Source organism: Pongo pygmaeus, chromosome 23 (genome assembly GCF_028885625.2).
Source record: "Pongo pygmaeus isolate AG05252 chromosome 23, NHGRI_mPonPyg2-v2.0_pri, whole genome shotgun sequence".
NCBI lineage: Eukaryota > Metazoa > Chordata > Mammalia > Primates > Hominidae > Pongo > Pongo pygmaeus.
In genome coordinates, this window is record NC_085931.1 from 42817801 (window position 1) to 42843170 (window position 25370).

Here is a 25370-nt window from a genome sequence, read left to right on the forward strand (position 1 = left end):
ACACCTAAACCCCTGCCTTTTTTTTTTTTTTTTTTTTTGAGATGGAGTTTCGCTCTTGTCCAGGCTGGAGTGCAATGGCACGATCTCGGCTCACCGCAACCTCTGCCTCCCAGGTTCAAGCGATTCTCCTACCTCAGCCTCCCGAGTAGCTAGGATTACAGGCATGCACCCACCACACCCGGCTAATTTTTTGTATATTTAGTAGAGATGGGGTTTCTCCATGGTGGTCAGGCTGGTCTCAAACTCCTGACCTCAGGTGATCCGCCCACCTCAGCCTCCCAAAGTGCTGGGATTACAGGTGTGAGCCACCGAGCCCGGCCAGCCCCTGCCTTCTGTACCTCCACCTTCCACACCTAAACCCCTCCACCTTCCACACCTAACCTCCCGCCACCTTCCACACCTAAACCCCTCCACCTTCCACATCTACCCTCCCCCCACCTTCCACACCTAAACCCCCCACCTTCCCACCTAAAAGCCCACACCTTCCACACCTAAAAGCCCCCACCTTCCACACCTGAACCTCCCCCACCTTCCACACCTAAACCCCCTCCATCTTCCACACCTAAACCTCCCCACCTTCCACACCTAAACCCCCTCACCTAAACCCCCCACCTTCCACACCTAAAACCCCCATCTTCCACACCTAAACCCCCCAACCTTCCACACCTAAACCCCCCACCTTCCCACCTAAAAGCCCCCACCTTCCACACCTAAAAGCCCCCACCTTCCACACCTGAACCTCCCCCACCTTCCACACCTGAACCTCCCCCACCTTCCACACCTAAACCCCTCCACCTTCCACATCTACCCTCCCCCCACCTTCCACACCTAAACTCCCTCACCTTCCACACCTAAACCCCCCACCTTCCACACCTAAACCCCCCACCTTCCACACCTAAACCTCCTCACTTTCCACACCTAAACCCCCCACCTTCCACACCTAAACCCCCTCACCTTCCACACCTAAACCCCCTACCTTCCACACCTAAACCCCCTCACCTTCCTCACCTAAACCCCTCCACCTTCCACACCTACCTTCCCCCCACCTCCACACCTAAACCCCCCACCTTCCACACCTAAACCCCCTCACCTAAACCCCTCCACCTTCCACACCTACCCTCCCCCACCTTCCATACCTAAAGCCCCCACCTTCCTCACCTAACCCCCCCCCACCTTCCTCACCTAAACCCCTCCACCTTCCACACCTAACCTCCCTCCACCTTCCACACCTAAACCCCCCACCTTCCTCACCTAAATCCCTCCACCTTCCATACCTACCCTCCCCCACCTTCCACACCTAAACCCCCCACCTTCCACACCTAAACTCCCTACCTTGCACACCTAAACCCCCCCACCTTCCTCACCTAAACCCCTCCACCTTCCACACCTACCCTCCCCCCACCTTCCACACCTAAGCCCCCCACCTTCCACACCTAAACCCCCTCACCTTCCACACAAACCCCCCCACCTTCCACAACTAAGCCCCCCACCTTCCACACCTAAACCCCACACCTTCCACACCTAAACCCCTCCACCTTCCACACCTAAATCCCCCCACCTTCCACACCTAACCTCTCCCACCCTCCACTCTCACCTCTCCCCTGTTCTACACCTGTCAAAATCTTCCTCCAGGGATTCCCAAATGTTTCCTCTCTGAATTCCTCTTCTCTTTCCCTTTCTTTCAAAACACTCTGAATGTATTCCAGTGACTTGGGGGCCCTTGGGGGGCAGAGGTATGCTTTTTCCTATTTGTGTTTCCTTCTATAATGCCTAGCAAGGTGCCTGCCTAGAGTAGTTTCATATGTAGCTTTTGCATAGGGTGGAGCTTTAAGTGCAACTGTGGCTCTAAACGACACATCAGCCCACCCATAAGGTCCATCTCAGAAAGAGCTAAAGAAGTGTCCATCTTCCTCAGCCCCTAGGCTGTGACCTACAGCTCCTCCTTCATCTTCCTCAGCCCCTAGGCTGTGACCTACAGCTCCTCCTTCATCTTCCTTGGGGCAGGTGGAGATGATTATATCCCCTCCCCTGCCCTTACTGCGTTTCTGTCTTGCATTCTCCCTGAGTGGACAGTCAGGTGGCCAGGAACCATGTGGTTAAATTGCCTTTTTATAATAAAAAATAAAGTTCTTTCCTGGTGACCTAAGGAAGAAATGAGGTAAAAAAATTACTCTGGTAAAAAAAAATCAGGCTGATCCATGCTGAGGAAATCAGTAGCCTTAATTAGAAAGTAGAGAGAAAGCAGGCTGGGTGTGGTGGCTCACGCCTGTAATCCCAGCACTTTGGGAGGCCGAGGCAGGCGGATCACCTGAGGTCAGCAGTTCAAGACCAGCCTGGCCAAAATGGTGAAACCCTGTCTCTACTAAAAATACAAAAATTAGCTGGTCGTGGTGGCACGTGCCTGTAATCCTAGCTACTTGGGAGGCTGGAAGCACGAGAATTGCTTGAACCTGGGAGGTGGAGGTTGCGGTGAGCCAAGATTGTACCACTGCACTCCAGCCTGGATGACAGAGCAAGAGCAGAGAGGATTTTGCAAAGGCAAAATCCAGAGCCACTCCTCATCATATAATCAGCCTGTAGACAGGGAGCTTACAGTGCATAGTAGCCTACCCATTTAGTTTGCATATTTGACTTCATGTATTCTTTGGTAAAAAATTATGGAATGCAGATTATGTGGAGGATACAACACAGCACCTCCCCAAGGAACTCAGTCCAGGAAAGAAGACAGGCATTTTCCGTTCTTTAGTTCTGCCTACATCACTGTCTCCATTATATAAACCCCTCAGACTTAGAGGGCAGGAGCCACATCTGTTACCACGTCCTTTACAGCTCTTAGCAGGTAGAACTGTAATAAATGTGCCTTATGGAAATAGAGAAACCAGGAATAGAACAAGCCATAGATGAAAAATGGCTCCTCCTGCCCATTTCCAGAGCACAGTGAAGCAGAGAGCCCCAGCTTGGCTTTCCTCTTTTTTTTTTCTTTTTGAGATGGAGTCTCGCCCTGTCACCCAGGCTGGAGTGCAATGGCATGATCTTAGCTCACTGCAGCCTCCGCCTCCCGGGTTCAAGTGATTCTCCTGGCTGATCCCAGAACAATCCTGGCTAATACAAAAATTAGCCAGGCGTGGTGGCACATGCCTGTAATCCCAGCTACTCAGGAGACTGAGGCAGGAGAATCACTTGAGCCCAGGAGGCAGAGGTTGCAGTGAGCTGAGATCATGCCATTGCACTCCAGTCTGGGCAACAGCGCGAGACTCCCTCTCACCAAAAAAAAAAAAAAAAAAAAAAGATAAGGACCTTCCCTGGAGGAATAGATAGCCTCGAGTATGCGGGTGGGTATGTGTGGCCTGTCAGGACATGAGGTAGATTCCAGTGAGAGGCCCAGGATGGGATGGGGGAGAACGCTCAGTGGGAAGGTCTGCTGGGATGGGTAGGGAACGTGGTAGGAGGGACGGGCTGTCTGAGCAGAGATGAAGGCTGGATGAAGAGTGCAGCAGGTGGGAAGGCTTTCCTTCACTATGGTGGTGGTGACATGGTGGACCTCGGAGATAACAGGCAGCTGGGTGTGAGGAGGTCTGGTGAGCCATGGTGTTGGAAGAGGTAGAGGTCAGAAAGTGGTGAGGGTGAGGACAAAAATAAGCAGCCTGCATGTGCAATCTGGAAAGAGATCTTTCCAGATCTCTGTGTCTCAGGCTGTCCGAGAGTCCTATCAGCTACATTCTCTTCCCTTGCCCCTTTAACTAAGGAGGCGCTGATTAGCATGTCTTCCTGTCCTTCCCTAGGTTTGGGTTTGTACAAGATAAATATTCTGCCTCTGCTTTTAACTTCCCTGCTGAGAACAAGCCTCAGTATATCCACGTTACAGGTGAGGAGCTGCGGGCAGAGTTGGGCAGGTGGGTCCACATCCCTTTCCTTGCACCAAGCCTGTGGCTGCAGAACCACCTCAGCAGGCTCCAGGAGCCCTCCTGGCGGCTGCCACACAGGCGCTCCCCTTTCTCTTCAGGAACCGTGTTTCTGCAGCTGCCCTACTCCAAGCGCAAGTTCTCAGGGCAGCAGCGGCGGCGGCGGAACTCCACCAGCTCCACCAACCAGAACATGTTCTGTGAGGAGCGGGTCGGCTACAACTGGGCCTACAACACCATGCTCACCAAAACATGGCGCTCCAGCGCCACAGGGGATGAAAAGTTTGCTGATCGGCTGCTGAAGGACTTCACGGACTTCTGCATCAACCGTGACAACCGGCTGGTCACGTTCTGGACAAGTTGCCTGGAGAAGATGCATGCCAGTGCCCCGTGAGGCCAGGCTGCACCAGGGTTAGAAGGTTGTGCCTGTGCTGGGGGAAGGTGGGTGAGCCGCTGCCCTCAAACCCGGGGCGGAGGATTCCAGACAGGCTCTAGGAGTCAAGTGTCCGTTTGCTGCTATTAGTGAGTGGGGGCCATTTTTTTTTTTTTGGCCCCCGCAACAAGTCTTCTACTCTAGAAGAAAGACTTTGGAAGCAGCTGCTGCTGCTGCTGCCACCACTCCTGTCAGCAAGTGCTCAGAGCAGGTGGGAGGCACAGATTGTCCGTGGGAGGGCTCCAGTGTCTGGGAAGAGGGCAGGCGGCCCCCATGAATGTCCTCAGAAGGGGGTGGCTCCTGGTAGCATCCTTTTCCTTCACCATCTATGGGATATTAGGGGCAGAATCTGCCACTTCTTGCCCAGGAGTGTGCACAGATGTAAGATAATTTTGTGAAATAATGTACCATAGACTCTCACCAACTGTATATACCTGTACATATCAGAAGCAAATAAAAAGCTCCACGTGCATCATCTCTTTCCCCACCCAGTTCCCCACAGAAGCAGTCCCATTCTGGGCTGGGCAGTTGTGCCAGGTGGCCGGGGTCATGTCAGTCAATGAAGTGGTCACAGATGGTGAGAGGGCTTCAGAATTCACTGGCTTAGAGAGTCTGGCTGGGAGTTTATTGAGAGATTTCTTTCATAGGCCACTGGGCAGGAGCAAGGATGTTTCCAGTGAGGACAGTGAGCAGGCAGGATAACTTACGAGGTAACTGCAGGTCATGCTGTCAGAATGAATCTTGCTAAATGGGTGAGCTCAGCTCTGGGACGCAGATATGATGGCATTCTGAAAAAAAAATCAAAGGAAACATTTTGTAGACTCTAACTTAGGTGTTTTTTTTTGTTTTTTTGTTTTTTTGTTTTTTGAGACAGAGTTTTCACTCTTGTTGCCCAGGCTGGAGTGCAACTCACTACAACCTCTGCCTCCTGGGTTCAAGCAATTCTCCTGCCTCGGCCTCCCAAGTAGCTGGGATTACAGGCACCTGCCACCATACCAGGCTAATTTTTTGTATTTTAAGTAGAGACGGGGTTTCACCATGTTGGCCAGGCTCGTCTTGAACTCCTCACCTCAGGCGATCCACCCACCTCAGCCTCCCAAAGTGCTGGGATTACAGGTGTGACCCACCATGCCCGGCCTAACTTAGGTTTGCTGAGATAAGACTCAGCATGGTGCTTCACCTCAGCACCCTGCCTTAAGCTACTCAGGGCAGTTCGAGAGCTGTGGGTCAGAGGGGAGAATCCAACAATGACTGCCACTTCTTGCTGTGCCATCTCACCACGTGGAGTTCATCACAAGCCCTGTTGATTTGCCTCAATGGCTTTGCATCCATTCTCTTCTTCCCAGGCCCTGAGCTGCCACTCAGTCCAGACTTCCTTTGTCTTTCTCTTAGATCCCCAGGAAAACCTTCTAATTTGTCTCTGCTTTCACTCCACTTGTCAGTCTTTTTATAAAACCACTGTGATTTTGCCCACCACTTAACTAGAACTTTTTGGTGACTTGAACTTCAAAAATCTTAGATGCAGCCCACATGGTCCTGCACAATCTGGTCTGGTGGGCTGTTTGTACAGCCACCCTGGCCATCACACAGTCCCTGGAACATCACAAACTCTGTACCAGCTCAGATGCTTTGCACATGCTGTTCCCTCTGTTCCATCTGCCTGGAACATGCCTCCCTCCATGCCTGCTCTGTCTCACTGACTCCTGGTGGTCAGCCATCAGCTCTTAGCCCAACTGTCACTTCTCCAGAGAAGCAGAGTTGGTGGCCCTGTTACATCCGCCCACAGCACTTTGTACTTCTCCAGCGTGGTGCTCAACATGTTTACACTCTACCATGGCAGAAGCTTCTCTTTTTTTTTCTTTTTTTTTTTTTTTTTGAGAGAGAGTCTGGCTCTGTCACCCAGGCTGGAATGCAGTGGTGCGATCTCAGCTCACTGCAAGCTCCGCCTCCAGGTTCATGCCATTCTCCTGCCTTAGCCTCCCGAGTAGCTGGGACTACAGGTGCCCGCCACCACGCCCGGCTAATTTTTTGTATTTTTAGTAGAGATGGGGTTTCACCATGTTAGCCAGGATGGTCTCGATCTCTTGACCTCGTGATCCACCCGCCTCGGCCTCCCAAAGTGCTGGTATTACAGGCGTGAGCCACCGTGCCCGGCCTCTTTTTTTTTTGAGACAGAGTCTGGCTCTGTCACCCAGGCTGGAATGCATTGGTGCGATCTCAGCTCACTGCAACCTCCGCCTCCCAGGTTCAAGTGATTCTCCTGTCTCAGCCCGCCAGTAGCTGGGATTACAGGGGCCTGCCACTGCAGCCGACTGATTTTCCTATTTTTAGTAGACACAGGGTTTCGCCATGTTTGTCAGGCTGATCTCGAACTCCTGAACTCAGATGATCCACCTGCTTCGGCCTCCCAAAGTGCTGGGATTACAGGCGTGAGCCACCGCGCCCAGCCTTTTTTTTTGAGGTGAAGTCTTGCTCTGTCCCAGGCTGGAGTGCAGTGGCGCAATCTCGGCTTACTGCAACCTCTGGCTCCCAGGTTCAAGCGATTCTTCTGTCTCAGCCTGTGAGTAGCTGGGATTACAGGCACACGCCACCACAACCAGCTAATTTCTGTATTTTTAGTAAAGACAGGGTTTCACCATGTTGGCCAGGCTGGTCCCGAACACCTGACCTCAGGTGATCCACCTGCCTTGGCCTTCCAAAGTGCTGGGATTACAGGCGTGAGCCACCATGCCCAGCCAGAGCTTCTCTATTTTGTTCATCTTTTTGTTCCCAAGTGTGCATGATAATAGTAGATGTTGGAGAAACGGTTGTTGACTGAATGTATAGTAACTGAATGAACTTTGGATTCCAGGGCTGGGAACTGGATTTTTTTTTTTTTTTTTTTTTTTTTTAAGAGACGGAGTCTTCCTCTGTCACCCAGGCTGGAGTACAGTGGCGCAATCTCGGCTCACTGCAGCCTTTGCCTCTGGTTCAAGGTTCAAGCGATTCTCCTGCCTCAGCCTCCTGAGTAACTGGGACTACAGGCGCACGTCACCACGCCTGGTTAATTTTTGTATTTTTAGTAGAGACAGGGTTTCACCATGTTGGCCAGGATGGTCTCGATCTACTGACTTCATGATCCACCCTCCTTGGCCTCCCAAAGTGCTGGGATTACAGGTGTGAGCCACTGCGCCTGGCCTGGGCACTGGATTTTACATCTGAATCTCCACCTTCCTAGCTGGGCTCCTTAGTTACTTCACAGAACTTGAACTTATTTAGAACTTAAAACACGGCTATGGATGCTGCATGTAATGATTTTGAGAGAATAGGTTTGTTAATATATGTGAAAGAGCCCTGGATAATTCCTGGAAATGGAGCAGGCCTTTGATAAAAACCTGTTTTCTTTTCCTTTTTCACCATCCCTTTTCTCAGATATGCCAATCCCCTCATCTATGAAATGGGAAGCTATCTCCCCGGGTGGTTGGAGAATCAGAAGACACATGTAGCTGGGCATGGTTGGCCCACACCTGCAATCCCAACACTTCGGGAAACTGAGATGGGAGGATCGCTTGAGCCCAGGAGTTTGAGATCAGCCTGAGCAACATAGGAAGACCCCGTCGCTACAAAAAAAATAAATAAATAAAATAAATAAAAAATTAGCTTGGGGCTGGGTGCAGTGACTCACGCCTGTAATCCTAACACTTTGTGAGGCCGAGGTGGGCGGATCATGTGAGGTCAGGAATTTAATACTATCCTGGCCAAGATGATGAAACCCTATCTCAATGAAAAATACAAAAATTAGCCGGGCGTGGTGGTGTGCACCTATAATCCCAGCTACTCGGGAGGCTGAGGCAGGAGACCCATTTGAACCTGGGAGATGGAGGTTGCAGTGAGCCGAGATCGTGCTACTGCACTCCAGCCTGGGCGACAGAGCAAGACTCTGTCTAAGAAAAAACATAAGTTAGCTGGACATGTGTCCGGAATTGGTGGGTTCTTGGTCTCACTGACTTCAAGAATGAAGCCGCGGACCCTCACGGTGAGTGTTGCAGCTCTTAAGGTGGTGCGTCTGGAGTTTGTTCCTTCTGATGTTTGGATGTGTTCGGAGTTTCTTCCTTTTGGTGGGTTCGTAGTCTCGCTGGCTCAGGAGTGAAGCTGCAGACCTTCGCGGTGAGTGTTACAGTTCTTAAGGCAGTGCGTCTGGAGTTGTTCGTTCCTCCCGGTGGGCTCGTGGTCTCGCTGGGTTCAGGAGTGAAGCTGCAGATCTTTGCAGTGAGTGTTACAGCTCATAAAAGCAGTGTGGACCCCTAAAGAGTGAGCAGTAGCAAGATTTATTGCAAAGAGTGAAAGAACAAAGCTTCCACAGTGTGGAAGGGGACCTGAGCGGGTTGCCACTGCTGGCTCGGGCTGCCTGCTTTTATTCTCTTATCTGGCCCCACCCACATCCTGCTGATTGGTAGAGCCAAGTGGCCTGTTTTGACAGGGCGCTGATTGGTGCGTTTACAATCCCTGAGCTAGATACAGAGTTTCCACACACAGGTTCTCTAAGGTCCCACCAGAGCAGCTAGATACAGAGTATCGATTGGTGCGCTCACAAACCTTGAGCTAAACACAGGGTGCTGATTGGTGTGTTTACAAACCTTGAGCTAGATACAGAGTGCCGATTGGTGTATTTACAATCCCTGAGCTAGACATAAAGGTTCTCCAAGGCCCCACCAGAGCAGCTAGATACAGAGTGTTGAATGGTGCACTCACAGACCTTGAGCTAAATACGGAGTGCCCATTGGTGTGTTTACAATCCCTGAGCTAGATATAAAGACTCTCCACGTCCTCGCCAGACTCAGGAGCCCAGCTGGCTTCACCTAGTGGATCCCGCACCCGGGCTGCAGGTGGAGCTGCCTGCCAGTCCCGCGCCCTGCGCTCGCACTCCTCAGCCGTTGGGTGGTCGATGCGACTGGGCGCCATGGAGCAGGGGGCGGCGCTCGTAGGGGAGGCTCGGGCTGCACAGGAACCCACGGAGGCGGGGGAAGGCTCGGGCATGGCAGGCTGCAGTCCCGAGGCCTGCCCCGCGAGAAGGCAGCTAAGGCCCGGTGAGAAATCGAGCGCAGCGCCGTGGGCTGGCACTGCTGGGGGACCCAGTATACCCTCCACAGCCGCTGGCCCGGGTGCTAAGTCCCTCATTGCCTGGGGCCGGCAGGGCCGGCCGGCTGCTCCAAGTGCGGGGCCTGCCAAGCTCACGCCCACCCGGAACTCCAGCTGGCCCGCAAGCGCCGCACACAACCCCGGTTCCCGCTCGCGCCTCTCCCTCCACACCTCCCTGCAAACTGAGGGAGTGGGCTCCGGCCTTGGTCAGCCCAGAAAGGGGCTCCCACAGTGCAGCGAGGGGCTCCGACAGTGCAGCGGTGGGCTGAAGGGCTCCTCAAGTGCCACCAAAATGGTAGCCCAGGCAGAGGAGGCGCCGAGAGCGAGCGAGGGCTGTGAGGACTGCCAGCACGGTGTCACCTCTCAGACATGGTGGCTCGCACCTGTCATCCCAGCTACTTGAGAGGCTGAGGTGGGAAGATCGCTTGAAACCAGGAGGTCTGTAGTGAGCTGTGATTGCACCACTGCACTCCAGCCTGGGTGACACAGCAAGACCTTATCTCAAAAAAAAAAAGGCCATGTATATGAAAGGTCTTACAAAAAGACAGTAAGCAAATGTCTGCTCTCAAACAGCTGAACAGCTGCTCTCATATTCCTGGATGGGAGTCTCCATTGTGCTCTCAAGCCATTGAGTGATGGTGCTGGACACAGCAAACGCTGGCCTGTTCAGATCACATACGAACTGAACAATCACTTGTGATCCTCAGTGTCCCATGTGTGAGGCCAACAACTGCCCCTGCAATTGCCCAGCAGAAGAAGGCCCAGAGAATGATTTGGTGGAAGAAGGGGCGGCTGGTGAGTTAGGATGCTGGGTCACTCCCCCATCAGAGCGGGACCTGAAACTCTCCTGCCCATGAGCCCCAGTCTCCTTGCTGCCTACTTTCCTGATTCCTCCTCTCTCTGGTGGGCATCTCCTTCCACCCATTTGTCCAAGCCAGAATCTGGTAGTCAAACTCGATGCCTTCCTCCTCCATCATCCTCCAGTCCTCCCATCCATTCATCTTGTCTCAGACTCATCCACCTTTTTGTAGGTACAAAGCTCAGCCCACAGGGAATCTGTGGTTTGGTCAGACATGGAGGACATGTGCATGCTGATCAGAAGCCTATCACCAGATTATACAGGCCAGGTGCGGTGGCTCACGACTGTGATCCCAGCACTTTGGAAGGCCAAGATCATCTGAAGTCAGGAGTTCGAGACCAGCCTGGCGAACATGGTGAAACCCCATCTCTACTAAAAATACAAAAGTTAGGGCTGGGCGTGGTGGCTTAAGCCTGTAATTCCAGCACTTTGGGAGGCCAAGGTGGGTGGATCACCTGAGGTCAGGAGTTCGAGACCAGCTTAGCCAACATGGTAAAACCCTGTCTCTACTAAAAATACAAAAGTTAGGGCTGGGCGCAGTGGCTCACACCTGTAATTCCAACACTTTGGGAGGCCAGGGCGGGTGGATCAAGAGGTGAAGAGATCGAGACCATCCTGGCCAACATGGTGAAACCCCATCTCTACTAAAAATACAAAAATTAGCTGGGCGTGGTGGTGCGTGCCTGTAGTCCCAGCAACTCGGAGGCTGAGGCAGGAGAATCGCTTGAACTCGGGAGGCAGAGGTTGCAGTGAGCTGAGATCATACCACTGCACTCCAGCCTGGGCGACAGAGCGAGACTCTCTCTCAAAAAAAAAAAAAAAATTCAAAAACTAGCCAGGCATGGTGGCGGGCACCTGTAATCTGAGCTACTCAGGAGGCTGAGGCAGGAGAATCACTTGAACCTGGGAGGCAGAGGTTGCAGTGAGCTGAGATCGTGCCATTGCACTCCAGCCTGGGCAACAAGAGTGAAACTCCATCTTAAAAAAAAAAAAGTTAGCTGGGCGTGGTGGCAGGCACCTGTAGTCCCAGCTACTCGGGAGGCTGAAGCTGGAGAATCACTTGAACCGGGGAGGCAGAGGTTGCAGTGAGCCGAGATCGCACCACTGCACTCCAGCCTGGGTGACAGGGAGACCCCGTCTCAAAAAAAAAAAAAAAAAAAGGAAGGGGTACATGATGTATGCCAGAGACACTGCGCAAATCTGTGAGGCCTTGCTGAAGCAGATAGCAAATACTGGGAGGGAATGCTGAATAGAAGCCAATTTACAGGCCTCTTCAGTTACCCAGAAAACTTCAGAAAAACACAGAATAACAATGGTCACTCCATTGAGTGTTTCCTGTGTCCTGGGCAATGTGTCATACACCTTTTCATTGCATGATCTTTTTTTGTTGTTGTTGCTGAGACGAGATCTTGCTCTGTTGCCCAGGCTGGAATGCAGTGGCAGAATCTTGGCTCACTGCAACCTCTGCCTCCCAAGTTCAAGCAATTCTCCTGCCTCAGCCTCCTTGTAGCTGGGACTACAGGCGCATGCCAACACATCCAGCTAATTTTTGTAATTTTAGTAGAGACAGGGTTTCACCATATTGGTCAGTCTGATCTCGAACTTCTGACCTCAAAAGATCCACCCACCTCGGCGTCTCAAAGTGCTGGGATTACAGGCATGAGCCACTGCACCTGGCTCATTGCATAATCTTAACAACCTACCAGCTGAGGGGTGGAAGGCCCCAGGAAGTAGGGTCCACGCCCATACGCTAACAAACAGCTGGACTGGGAATCAGGTTCATGGGAATCAGCCCAGTCACCACCAATTGTGCTGCCCTCTTCACCTTCTTGTGGTGCTGTGTCGATGAGATGCCACCCACTGCTCCATCCTGGCTTCCTGCCTGGGGACCCCTTCGTTCCTTTCAACTGACTGCCTTACGTGTATGGTGAATCTCTGCATGGGTACAGATGCAGTGTAACATGTAGACATGGCCTCATATACAGGTTCTCTGGTAGGGAATGGGTAGTGACTCAGTGACTTTGAGACAGGACCAGTGGCCTTTCCTCCCTGCCAGGCTTCTATCTGGAAGGCACTGTGTGTGCCCTCTCTTCTGGTCTGCAGCTGTGGCTTCAGCCTGCAAGTGCTTCAGGCAGCTCCTGGCCTTCAGACTGTGCCACACACTTGCCCTAAACCTGGCCTGAAATGCCCGGGATGTAGCATTTGCATGTAGCAAAAGCTGGTGCCAAGTACTCGGTCCTACCAGCCTTCAGATTTGACCTCCATCTGCTTCTCTGGCTGCAGCAAGATTCCTCTGTTTCCTCAGTGAATCAGCACATAGTCCTTCCAACAAGAAAATCTCTTTTCCCATGGGGATGAGGGGAGATGGGGAATTGCTATGCAATCTCTGGAAAAGTCTTTACTCTCTGAGCCCCAGAATTTTCATCTGAACTCATCTGGGAGAAACACTGGGGACCATAAGATTATATATAGACTTTTTCCCTTCTCAACAAACAGGATGGATGAGTGCTAAGGGGGGAATTCCAGTCTGTTTCAGTCCCACAGTTGCCACTGGAATGCAATTTCTTTCCTCCTCTCTGTGCTCTTTTTTTTTTTTCTCTCAGAGATACAGAGTCTCCCTCTGTTGCCCAGGCTGGAGTGCAGTGGCACTATCACAGCTCACTGCATCCCTGAACTCAGTTTCAAGCAATCCTCTCAGCTCAGCCCCCTGAGTAGCTGGGACTACAGGCGTGCAACACCACACCCAGCTAATTAAAAAAAAAAAAAAAAAAAAAAAAAAAAGGCCGGGCGCGGTGGCTCACGCCTGTAATCCCAGCACTTTGGGAGGCTGAGGTGAGTGGATCACGAGGTCAAGAGATCGAGACCATCCTGGCCAACATGGTGAAACCCCGTCTCTACTAAAAATACAAAAATAAGCCTGGCGTGGTGGCAGGCACCTGTAATCCCAGCTATTTGGGAGGCTGAGACAGGAGAATCACTAGAACCCAGGAGGCAGAGGTTGCAGTGAGCCGAGATCACGCCATTGCACTCCAGCCTGGGCAAAAAAGAGCGAAACTCCGTCTAAAAAAAAAAAAAAATTATAGAGACGGGATTCTTGCTATGTTGCCCAGGTAGTCTCAAAATTCTGGCCTCAAGAGATCCTCCTGCTGATTGAGACCATCCTGGCTAACATGATGAAACCCTGTCTCTACTAAAAATACAAAAAAAATTAGCCAGGCGTGCTTGTGGGTGCCTGTAGTCCCAGCTACTCTGGAGGCAGAGGCAGGAGAATGGCATGAACCCAGGAGGCAGAGCTTGCAGTGAGCCGAGATCACGCCACTGCACTCCAGCCTGGGCGATAGAGCAAGACTCCGTCTCAAAAAATAAATAAATAAATAAAGAGATCCTCCTGCCTTGGCCTCCCAAAGCACTGGGATTACAGGCCTGAGCCACCATGCCTGGCTGTCTCTCTGCTGTATGCTTTTTTTTTTGAGACAGGGTCTCACTCTGTCACCCAGGCTGGAGCACAGTGGCACAACCTTAGCTGACTGCAACCTCCACCTCCCGGGTTCAGGTGATTCTTGTGCCTCAGCCTCCTGTGTACCTGGAATTACAGGCATGCACCACCATGCCTGGCTAATTTTTGTATTTTTTTGTGGAGACAGAATTTTGCCATGTTAGCCAGGCTGTTCTTGAACTCCTGGCCTCAAGTGATCCTCCCACCTCAGCCTCTCAAACTTCTGGGATTACAGATGTGAGCCACTGTGCCCAGCCTCTAGTGAGTACTTCTAAAAAACCTACAATACTCAGGATAGACCTTACAGCAAAGAATTATCCAGCCTCCAATGTCAATCGTGTCAGCTTCAGACACCATGAACTAGACTGTGGTCAGGTAAGAGGTTTAGACGGGAACTCCCTCCCTCCTGTGATTTTGGAAGAAGAGGCACCTGTCACTTGCCGCTTCCTGTGATCTGAATCCAATGGCAGCCCCATCGTCAATCTATAGCAATTACTCTTGCTGGGTTCCAAGGCTAGAGTGGCTAGGAGGCCTGCTTAGAAGCATACAGCAAGTTACGGACAGCACCAGATTAGAATGCTGGCCATATTGAGTGCTCACTTGCTGGGACGTGGCTCCTGTGTTTCTCTTCCACTTTCCTTGTTCACGTACCTTGCCTCTCCCATCGAATGTAAGCTCTTTGGAGGTAGAGAACACATCTTGCTCGTCCTTGTATCCTCCATGGCAAGCGCCCATCACACATTTGGTGCTTATTTAGAATTTATTGAATTCATTCATTCAGCCAACATTTATGCAAGGTTGAACCAATGTGGGCCTTGCCCTCCTGGTGGAGGGAAGCAGACATGCAAAGCAGCCACCATAGCCCTCTAGAAGAGGTCTCAGATTGGCTATCTGTAATGCAGTACAGAAACCGGCCGGGCGCTGGCTGAGGGCAGTGGCTCACACCTGTAATCCCAGCACTTTGGGAGCCTGAGGCGGGCAGATCACGAGGTCAGGAGATCAAGATCATCCTGGCTAACACTGTGAAACCCCGTCTCTACTAAAAATACAAAAAAAAAAAATTAGGCCTGGTGGCAGGCGCCTGTAGTCCCAGCTTCTCAGGAGGCTGAGGCAGGAGAATGGCATGAACCCGGGAGGCGGAGCTTGCAGTGAGCCGAGATTGCGCCACTGCACTCCAGCCTGGGCGACAGAGCAAGACTCCGTCTCAAAAAAAGAAAAAGAAAAAGAAAGAAATTGGCCAGGTGCAGTGGCTCACGCCTGTAATCCCAGCAGTTTGGGAGGCTGAGGTAGGTGGATCACTTGAGGTCAGGAGTTTGAGACCAGCCTGGCCAACATGGTGAAACCCCATCTCTAATAAAAATACAAAAAAAGAAAAAATTAGCCAAGCATAGTGGTGGGTGCCTGTAATCCCAGCTACTCGGGAGGCTGAGGCAGAAGAATCACTTGAACTCGGGAGGGGGAGTTTGCAGTGAGCCAAGATCGTACCTCCGCACTCCAGCCTGGGCGACAGAGCGAGACTTGGTCTCAAGAAAAAAAGAAATAGAGGAGGGGGCTTCAGTCTGTGTAGGGGAGCTGGGGAAGACTGGAGAAAGGGGCATTTGGGCTGGGACTTGACAGCTGCATAAGAGTTCTCCTAGCAGGTGAGGAGGATGGGGTGGGGAAGGGGATGCTGGGGGGCTGGGGGGTTTTGGCAACAGAACAGTCAAGAGAAGACGACTAAAAACTGAAAGGAAGAACTGCAGAGAGAGTTCCCCGACCTGCCTCACCCAGCCTGCCCTTTCAACAACTAGAGGTGAGTGCTAGCAAGTCCCTGGGTGCACACTGGAGCCAACAAATGGCCCATTGTCTGGAAGCCCTGAGCCAGCCTGTCCCCTGGGGTCATGCCACATGAGGCCTTGCTCACCTGTCAGCCTTTGCTCTTCCTGGCCCCAGATGTAGGTAGAACAATGGCCTCTGAACGCACCCAAGCTCCACGGTGGTAGCCTGTGTCTGATAGGACAAGTAGGGAAATGATCTCTTTCATGTTCCCTTTCTCCTCGGAATCAGAAACCCTGCACTCAGGTTCAACCTGCTGTTTCTTCACCAGGTGACCCTGCATAGGCTTTCGAAACCACCCTGACCCTCATCCGTCTAGCGACAAGATGGGAATCATCAAGACTTCATTACGTAACTCGAGAAGTCGGTGTGAGAACTTGGGAGATAAGGGTTGTTGGGCTGTGCGCGATGGCTCACTCCTGTAATTCCAGCACTTTGGGAGGCCAAAGCAGGCAGATCACTTGAGGCCAGGAATTTGAGACTAGCCTGGCCATCATGGCAAAACCCCGTCTCTACTCAAAATACAAAAATTAGCCAGGTGTGGTGGTGCACGCCTGTAATCCCAGCTCCTCAGGAGGCTGAGGCTGAGAATCACTTGAACCCAGGAGGCGGAGGTTGCAGTGAGCCAAGACTGCACCACTGCACTCCAGCCTGGGTGACAGAGGGAGACTCTGTCTCAAAAAAAAAAAAAAAAAAAAAAAAGGAGGGGGTTGTGACAGCATTTTGAGAACTGAGTCTGAGGAAGAGCCACTGTCACTCTGGTCTGACAGTAGTGCCAACTACCTGTGATCCTGAGTAAGTCCATTCACCTCACTCGACCTCAAGTTTGAGGGTGCAGTGATGACGGCATTTCTCCAGTTTTCTTCGAGGGATCATGGTGAGGACCCCACGCAGTCAGCTTTGCAAAGGTGTCTGAGTGGTGCAGGGTGCTCCCTCATTTTAAGGCAGTGCTGTAAATGCTCCCATAACGGAGGCCAAACATTCTGGTTTTCTATGTTATTTTATTTTCAGACAGGGTCTTGCTCTGTCACCCAGGCTGGAGTGCAGTGGCATGATCACAGCTCACTACAACCTCTGCCTCCCAGGCTCAGTTGATCCTCCCACCACAGCTTCCCGAGTAGCTGGGACTATAGGCACATGCCACCACACCCCACTAATTTTTTGTAGAGACAGGGTCTCACTATGTTGTCCAGGCTGTCTCAAACTCTTGGGCTGAAGTGATCCACCCACCTCGGGCCTGCCAAAGTGCTGGAATTACAGGCATGAGCCACCATGCTCGGCCTAAACATTTCGCTTTGAACGAGCCCAGCAGGTGTACAAGGAACATGATATACCACTAGCTAGTCTGAAGCTTGGGAAAAGAAAGAAAGCAGAAAAAAGATAACAGCAAGAACTTACTTGTATATTGAACCCCAAACAAGTGTGTGTCCACCAACCTGCTAGAGCCTGGGGACAGCCCTGATGGAGGTGAGTGGGGACCCCCACTTCTCAGAGGAGAAACTGAGTCTCAGGGAAGTTCAGGGACTTGCCTGGGATTACTGAGCACACAGAGCAGAGGAGAGATTGAACCCGTCTGCATTCTCCCACCCCTTCCTAATCCCCACCAGCCAGGCTGGGCTTTTTCTCACAATGAGATGGGGCGTGGGAGACAGAAACCCAGTGAGAGTGGCCTCTGTGGAGGGGCAGCCGTGCAGGGAAGGAGGCAGGGTGGGGCCTGGGGCCAAGCTCCCTGCACAGCCATGAGAGCCATGTCCCCGGTCCCGACTCCCCAGGGTCTCCTGCTCCTGGTCACTGCGCTGTTGGTGGTTGGCACTGGGAGAACAGGAGCACTCCCTGGGTAGTCTGACACACAGGATGTGTCTCGCCTCAAAGCAGAAATGAAACCGGCACAGTTCTCCTTGTGAGACACCTCCTCGCCACTTTCGTCTCTCTTCTGCAGGAACCAGGAGAGTGGCTGCCACCACTGGAAGCCAGATTGGAGGACAACAGAGAAACTGGCCAGCTCTGGGGTCTGACCCATGCAGGGAGCTGGGTGTCCACCCCCCACTGCACACATCTTGGGATTGCTTTGTGCATGCCCCCTTGGGCTGTGTGTCACAGTGATTGCAAGATACTGTTCCTATTAGGTTTTATGATGTAGACTCTAAGGGAGCTGCCCCCTTTATACAAGTCCCTGTGTCCCAGTGGAATCGCAGCTAGCCCATCGCCACGGGAGGGAGATTTGTTTGTGGTTTATTTGCTCATTTGTTGTTCACAGGTTTAGTCACCGTGCTTTCCACACGTACGTATTAACAGTCACCCATGTGCCAGGCATCGTATAGATGCAGGAGGAAGGATATTAAACAAAAAATTACACAAATAACGATTTTTAGGGTTGTGAAGTAATAAGTATAGTTGTGAAAAGTACTCAAAAGACAAAGGAGAGGCCACTGTGAAAGGTGTAAGGGGAGCCAGGCGCGGCGGCTCACGCCTGTAATCCCAGCACTTTGGGAGGCTGAGGTGGGCAGATCATGAGGTTAGGAGATCAAGACCATCCTGGCCAACATAGTGAAACCCCATCTCTACTAAAAATAGAAAAATTAGCTAGGCATGGTGGAGTGTGCCTGTAATCCCAGCTACTCAGGAGGCTGAGGCAGGAGAATCACTTGAACTCAGGAGGCAGAGGTTGCAGTGAGCCGAGATTGCACCACTGCACTCCAGCCTGGCGAGACAGCGAGACTCTGTCTCAAAAAATAAAATAAATTTAAAAAAAGCCAGCGTGGTGGCGGGTGCCCATACTATAATCCCAGCTACTGGAGAGGCTGAGGCAGAGAATCACTTGATCCTGGGAGGCGGAAGCTGCAGTGAGCTGAGATCACACCACTGCACTCCAGCCTGGGCGACAGAGTGAGACTCTTTCTCAAAAAAAAAAAAAAATGGTGTGAGGGGGAGCCTGACCTATTCTGGGGCCTAGGGAAGGCTTCTGAATGTTTCCATGGAGACCTGATGGAAGGCCAAGGGAGAGGAAGGGGCAGGCGCAGCAGGAGAAGGAAGCAGAACCAATTGCGCAGGACCGTGCGTGCTGCGGAAGGGTGTCTTGTCTGTGTCTTGAAAAGAAGGAACGTCTAGAAGGGTGGGTGACCTTGGGCAAGCCTTCCTCTTCTGTTAGCCTCAGTTTCCTCATCTTTTCAACAGGGACATGTTTGCCCTCCTTGCAAGGTTGTTGAAGAGCCCTTCAGTTAAGCATCTAGCACAGCACCTGCCACCTTGGAGGTGTCCAATAAGTGGAGCCATTGGCCTAATGGTTGTGACAGAGGCGGGACAGGAATCCAGGCTGCCTGCCCAGCTTGCCTTCCAGCAGCTGCCCCTGCAGTCTCTGCCTTCTTCCAGGGCTGCTTCTAGGAGACACTGAGCCAGGAGCTGTCACTGGGATGAACACATTGGCCCGAGTTCCAGCTCACTCTCTGCTATAGTGTTCCGCTGCTGTCATATCACTGCCCTTTGCCAGCCAGGTTAACACAGACTGGGAAAAAGCTGGGGTGAGTCTACAGCTATGGTCAGCCTTAGAAGCTGTTGTCTCCCCTCCCTCCTCCCACCTTCCACAGTGTCCAGGCTCCAGCCAGATGACCAAGTCAGTCTTTGCAGATCCCTAATTCCTGTGATTAGCTGGGTAACCACGTACCCTGCAAGTGAGATGCAGGGTGGCACAGAGCTGGCAGCCCCAGGCATGACCAGCAGCAGGACTGCATCATTCTGAGAGTGCAGCTAGCTTGGACTCCCTCTCTCCTGATTCAGGGAAGGAGTCTTCCTAAAGCAGGAAGGAGCTGATCATTAATTGCGTGCATGCCTGGAGCCATGCAGGATGCTTTGCTTGCTACCTGGCTTAGCTGGCTTAGTTCTTTTTTTTTTTTTTTTTTTTTTTTTTTGAGACAGAGAGTCTCACTCTGTCACCCAGGCTGAAGTGCAGTGGTGTGATCTCGGTTCCCTGCTACATCTGCCTCCTGGGTTCAAGTGATCCTCCCGCCTCAGCCTCCCAAGTAGCTGGCACTACAGGCACACGCTACCATGCCCAGCTAATTTTTGTATTTTTAATAGAGATGGGGTTTCAACCATGTTGGCCAGGCTGGTCTCGAGCTCCTGACCTCAGGTGATCTGCCTGCCTTGGCCCCCCAAAGTGCTGGGATTACAGGTGTGAGCCACTGTGTCCACCCATACCTGGCTTAGTTCTAACAACAGACCCTTGCTGTGGGTCCTGTTGGCTGCATTTTACAGATAAGTACCTGAGGCTTGAGGGTCACCCAGCTGGCAAGTGACAAAAAGGCTGGATTCTATTCCAGGTCACCATGACCTTACCCAGCCCCCAACTCTGAGTGGCCGACGTTTGGGCTATGTTTTGTTGTATCTGGGATTTCATTCAGTTTCATTGTAGGAGTCCTGGAAACGAGATGGGGGAGCCTGAGCTTTGAATTCTTCCTGTGGCAAGTGGCTGCAGGAACTGCTGCCACTCTTTCTCAGGAGTGTCCCAGGATGATCAAGCTGGAGCCACCTCAGTGATGAATATGGCCATCCCCTTGTCCACATAGGGGAAACTGAGGCCCAGAGAAGGGAAGCAACTTGCCTGTTACAAGGTTGGTCAGTGGAGCTGAGGCTCTCCCGGGGCCCTCCTCCATTGGCTTTCTGTCTCACCCTCCCTTGCTGGCCTCTGTGCAGTCTCCACACATTGGAAGACCCCAGTCCGTGGCTCCTGGACCTCTTTTCTTCATTGCATTCCCCGGTGACCCAGTCCTGAGATCCTAATTACCATCTACATGCCCACAAGTCTCAAGATCTCTAGCCCATCCCACCTCTGAATTCCAACCTATCAGTCCAGTTGCCTTCTTGGCCTCTCATTAGAGATTTAAGAGAACAGTGAACTTGTGTCTAAAACACAACTCTTGATTTAGCTCTGCACCCAACCCCCAGCTCTCACCCAAACCTGTTCCACCCACAGTCTTCCCGGATTTAGTAACTGTACCATCATCTAGCCAGTTATTCAGGCAGAAAGCCTTGGAATTATCCTATATTTCCCCTTCCCTCATCCCCCACATCTAACCCATTAGCAAAAATATATTGTAATCTGACCCCCCTCCCCATCTCCACTTTCATCTGATGCGACACAACGTTAACTGTCTCTTGCACCCTCCTTCACCGTCAGGAATGTATTCTCACAGCAACAGCATGCCCTCTTTAAAATATAGAACAGGCCGGGTGTGGTGGCTCACGCCTGTAATCCCAACACTTTGGGAGGCCAAGGCAGGTAGATCACCTGAGGTCAGGAGTTCAAGACCAGCCTGGCCAACATGGCAAAACCCCATCTCTACCTAAAATACAAAAATTAGCCAGGCATGGTGTCATGTGCCTGTAGTCCCAGCTACTCAGGAGGCTGAGGCAGGAGAATCACTGGAACCCGGGAAGTGGAGGTTGCAGTGAGCCGAGATCACACCACTATACTCCAGCCTGGGGGACAGAGTGAGACTGGCTGAAACAAACAAACATAGAACAGGTTGTATCATTCCCCTGCTTGAGGATCCTTCAGCAACTTCCCATCAATTCAGGATGAAACCTCAACTCCTTGCTGGGGCCCATAAGGCCCTGTGAGGCCTGCCTGAGCTTCCGGAAGTTTCCATTCTCCAGTCTCATCTCCTCCTACTCAGAATGATGCAGCTTTTCCTGTTTTTTGTTCCGTGAACACCCCAAGGTTGCCCTTGCTTCAGGGCCTTTTGCATGTCTCCCCTCTTCTTGGAACCCTCTTCCCAAGATTGTGGCTTGGTTGGTTCCTTATTGTGGGCATCACTCGTTGCCTTCTCAGAAAGGCCTTCCCTGACCACCCTGTCTAGAAAGCAGCACCTCTGTGTCCTCTCGTCTCTTCCCCATAGCCCTTAACATCATCTAAAATTTTCTGCATTATCCGCCTGCTTCTGCATTGTCTTTTCTGCTCAGTGGAATGTAAGCACTGGGACTGTTTTTGGTCCCTGCTGTAGCCTCAGTGTGCCTAGCACGTAGCAGGCACTCCGTGCATGCATGCTTATTGACAGAACAAACCACATGGATTAAGGGCCTAAGTTACAAACCAAGTTTCTTCCAAGTTGTTGTCCCTCAAACTCTTTTTTTTGAGATGGAGTCTTGCTCTGTTGCCCAGGCTGGAGTGCAGTGGTGCGATCTCAGCTCACTGCAACCTCCACCTCCAGAGTTCAAGCATTTCTCCTGCCTCAGCCTCCCAAGTAGCTGGGACCACAGGCGCCCGCCATCACGCCTGGCTAATTTTTTGTATTTTTTGTAGAGACTGGGTTTCACTGTGTTAGCCGGGATGGTCTGGATCTCCTGACCTTGTGATTCGCCCGCCTCAACCTCCCAAAGTGCTTGGATTACAGACGCCCGGCCTAGTAACATGAGCTCTCTTATTATTATTACTACTATTGTTACTATTATTAATTTTAGAGAGAAGGTCTCTTTCTGTCACCCAGGCTGGAGCGCAGTGGCATGATCATAGCTCACTGCAGCCTGAAACTCCTGGGCTCAAGCAATGCTCCTGCCTCAGCCTCCCAGAGTGCAGTGATTATAGGTGTGAGCCACCTGTGCCCAGCCACTTATTATTTTTTAATCATTATTGTTTTGTTTAGTTTTGTTTTTGAGACAGAGTCTCGCTCTGTCGCCCAGGCTGGAGTGCAGTGGTACGATCTCGGCTCACTGCTAGCTCTGCCTCCCGGGCTCAAGCAATTCTCCTGCCTCAGCCTTGTGAGTAGCTGGCATTACAGGCACGCACCACCATGCCTGGATAATTTTTGTATTTTAGTAGAGACGGGGTTTTGCCATATTGCCCAGGCTGGTCTCAAACTCCTGACCTTATAAGTGATCCGCCTACCTCAGCCTCCCAAAGTGCTGGGATCACAGGCATGAGCCACCACTCCCAGCCAATCATTATTTTTATTACCACCACTATCATCATCAGTTTGACTTCTGGAAGAGGCAGCTGTTGATTCCTCTCTGCCTTCAAGTAATAATACTTATGCCACTTTTCACATTCAGTGCCCTTCAGTGGCCTCCTGTTTCACTCAAGAAAAGGAGAAAACCCCACCTACCTATCCAGCAACATGTGAGCCTCCACCTACCTCTCCAGCCTCATCTCGCATGCTCTTTCCTGTTGCTCACCGCCCCGCAGTCGTACCAGCCTCACTGCAGTTCTTCATGTGATTTATCTTCATCCCACACCAAGCACTCTCCCTGGAATATGCTTTCCCTCCTTCTTCACCTGGTGAATGCCTACTCTTCCTTCTTTCGATCTCAGCTTGGCCATTACTATCTCAGCCTTCCATGACCACCGACTAGGGGAACCCTCCTTATATCACACTCTCAGAGTAACATGTGCCTCTGCTGTAGCCTTCATCACAGCCGTCAGTTTACACGTATTCTTTCAACTTGAATTAATGTCAGCCTTTTCTAATCAATGCTAAGCTCCACGGGAACAGAGACTATATCATTCTTTACTCACCTTGGTACTCCTAACATTAGAACAGTGCCTTGCACATAGAAGATATCTCGTAAATATTAAATAAATGAATGAATGAGTGATGAGAAAGCCTTTGGGTTAGATGGTCATCCTTCAGACCAAGCCCAAAACTTCCCCAAGAGAAAATCTGCTGCCTTTGAATAAAACCAGCCTTTCTCACTGGCCTCCTGCCATGGGACAGAAACAGCCTTCTTGACTTCCAGTGAGTTCCGCCGGTTAGAGACGTGACCCTGGGTGGTCACAGGGTACCCGTGGAGTAGGAAAAGCCTTTGTCCCTCTAAGCTGAGATAGAAACTGGATATGAAAGCACAATGCAATGGAGAAGTCTGTCTCACTTCCTGAGCTCAGCCATTTCTCAGTGCCAGGCACTTTCAGCTCTTCCTTCCCTCTTCAAACAGGGTCACTTACTGTGTCCTGATGGTGGAATCCTCTACTTTGGTTTTTCTGGCCAGCAGTGTTTTCTTTAATGGGTTGGAGCAAAGGTTCTCAAAGGCCTGCAGACCTGGGCCAGTCCCCCACAGAGTCGGCACCAGGACATGGTGAAATGAGAGAAACAGGGACAAAGTCAGGAGTTTTCATAAAGATAAATTAATTCTGAAATTGTCTGCCCTACTTTTTTCTGTGTCAGGATGCCCTTTCTTTTATGAAACAAGGGTGCTAGGAGTTGGCCATTTTTTTCAATGTCCTTGTTTGTCAAAATCACCTATTTAATTTTCTTTTGAAACTTACTGGTCTGTGGACAGTGGCTGAGCCAGGATGAGAACTTGAGTTTTGTAGTTCCAGATTTGCAGTCTCTCCCCTCTGCCGCCCCTCCCTGGAGAGGATCAGATGCAGGGGAGACAGGAGGGCTGGCTGTAAATTATTGACGGGCTGCCATGTGGAAGAGGGGAAGCACTGGTTCTGTAACCAGGGAGCAGAGTCAGGGTCACTGGGTAGCAGTTTCAGAGGGGCATATTTCAACTGGGTTAGAATAAACTCTTTGACAGGCAGGAATTCAACAATAGAATGGGCTACCCCACCCATGGTGGTCAGGCACAGGTGTAGCAGCCATATTTGGGCTGTTGGAGGGACTATCCCAGCCTGGGGGTACTGGTTAAGGATTTTGGACTTGGATTCAAATTGACCTGGGTTTCAGCACTAGTTTTACCAACTTTTTATCTGTGTGACCCAGGGCAAATCAGTTTCCTGCTGTTTAAAATGGGGGTAAATCACGCCTCCCTCAGAGTTCTGTGAGGATTGAAAGAAGGGGTGCCAGCTGGGCACAGCGGCTCACACCTGTAATCCCAGTGCTTTGGGAGGCCAAGATGGGAGGATTGCTTGAGCTCAAGAGTTTGAGACCAGCCTTGGCAACATAGTGAGACCTCGTCTCTACTACTACTATTAATAATAAACTAGCTGGGCATAGTGGCATGTGCCTGAAATCTCAGCTACTCGGAAGGCTGAGGTGGGAGAATTGCTTGAGTCCAGGAAGTCAGCTGCAGTGAGCCAAGATCGCGCCACTGCACCCCAGCCTGGGTGACAGAGTGAGACCCTGTTTCAAAAATAAAGAAAAGAAAGAAGGGGTGCCCAGGCCACAAAAGGGCATTTTGTGAGATGTGGGCACATTCCTGGCCCATCTGTCTCCAGGGGGTTTACTAATTCCTGGGGAATAAGGAATGCCACTTTCTGGTGGAGAGGAAGAGACTCACAGAGGAAAAACAGTTTATGAGGCTGTGTACAGTGGCTCACGCCTGTAATTCCAGCACTTTGGGAGGCCGAGGCGGGAGGATCACCTGAGGTCAGGAGTTTGAGACCAGCCTGGCCAACATGGTGAAACCCTGTCTCTACTAAGAATACAAAAATTAGCCAGGTGTGGTGGCTCATGCCTGTAATCCCAGCTACTCGGGAGGCTGAGACACGAGAATCGCTTGAACCCAGGAGGCAGAGGCTACAGCGAGCCGAGATTGTGCCACTGCACTCCAGCCTGGGTGATAGAGCAAGACTCCATCTCAATAAAAGAAAAAGAAAAAGAAAAGCAGTTTATGAGCAAAGACCAGCAAAAGCACCACAGACTCACATGCTGGGGCAGTTCTGAGGATGGGAGATCAGCCAAGGGCTGACTGACCAGGGAGGAATCCTTGGAGGAGGCCACACCTAAGCTGAACTCTGAGATACCATCAGGCTTCTGGTTTCTACTACTAGATTAGTAGACAGAAAGGAGTGAGAGCTTCTCAGGAGAGCCT

General features: G+C 51.4%; 1 protein-coding gene across 13 annotated transcripts in view; it reads left to right on the plus strand.

Moving 5' to 3' along the window:
- DEPDC5 (DEP domain containing 5, GATOR1 subcomplex subunit) overlaps positions 1–7986 on the plus strand; it is a 161697-nt gene extending 153711 nt beyond the window's left edge. For 12 of the 13 annotated variants that reach the window (XM_063663209.1, XM_063663207.1, XM_063663210.1 and 9 more), the window contains 2 exons: positions 3783–3865; positions 4004–4810. In XM_063663209.1, the coding sequence (XP_063519279.1) occupies positions 3783–3865; positions 4004–4296 (376 nt within the window). In that variant the 3' untranslated portion in view covers positions 4297–4810. Of the gene's footprint in view, positions 1–3782; positions 3866–4003; positions 4811–7746 lie in introns of those variants that run through there. The other variant, XM_054470437.2, reaches the window with a different exon arrangement.
- The last annotated feature ends 17384 nt before the right edge of the window (positions 7987–25370 follow it).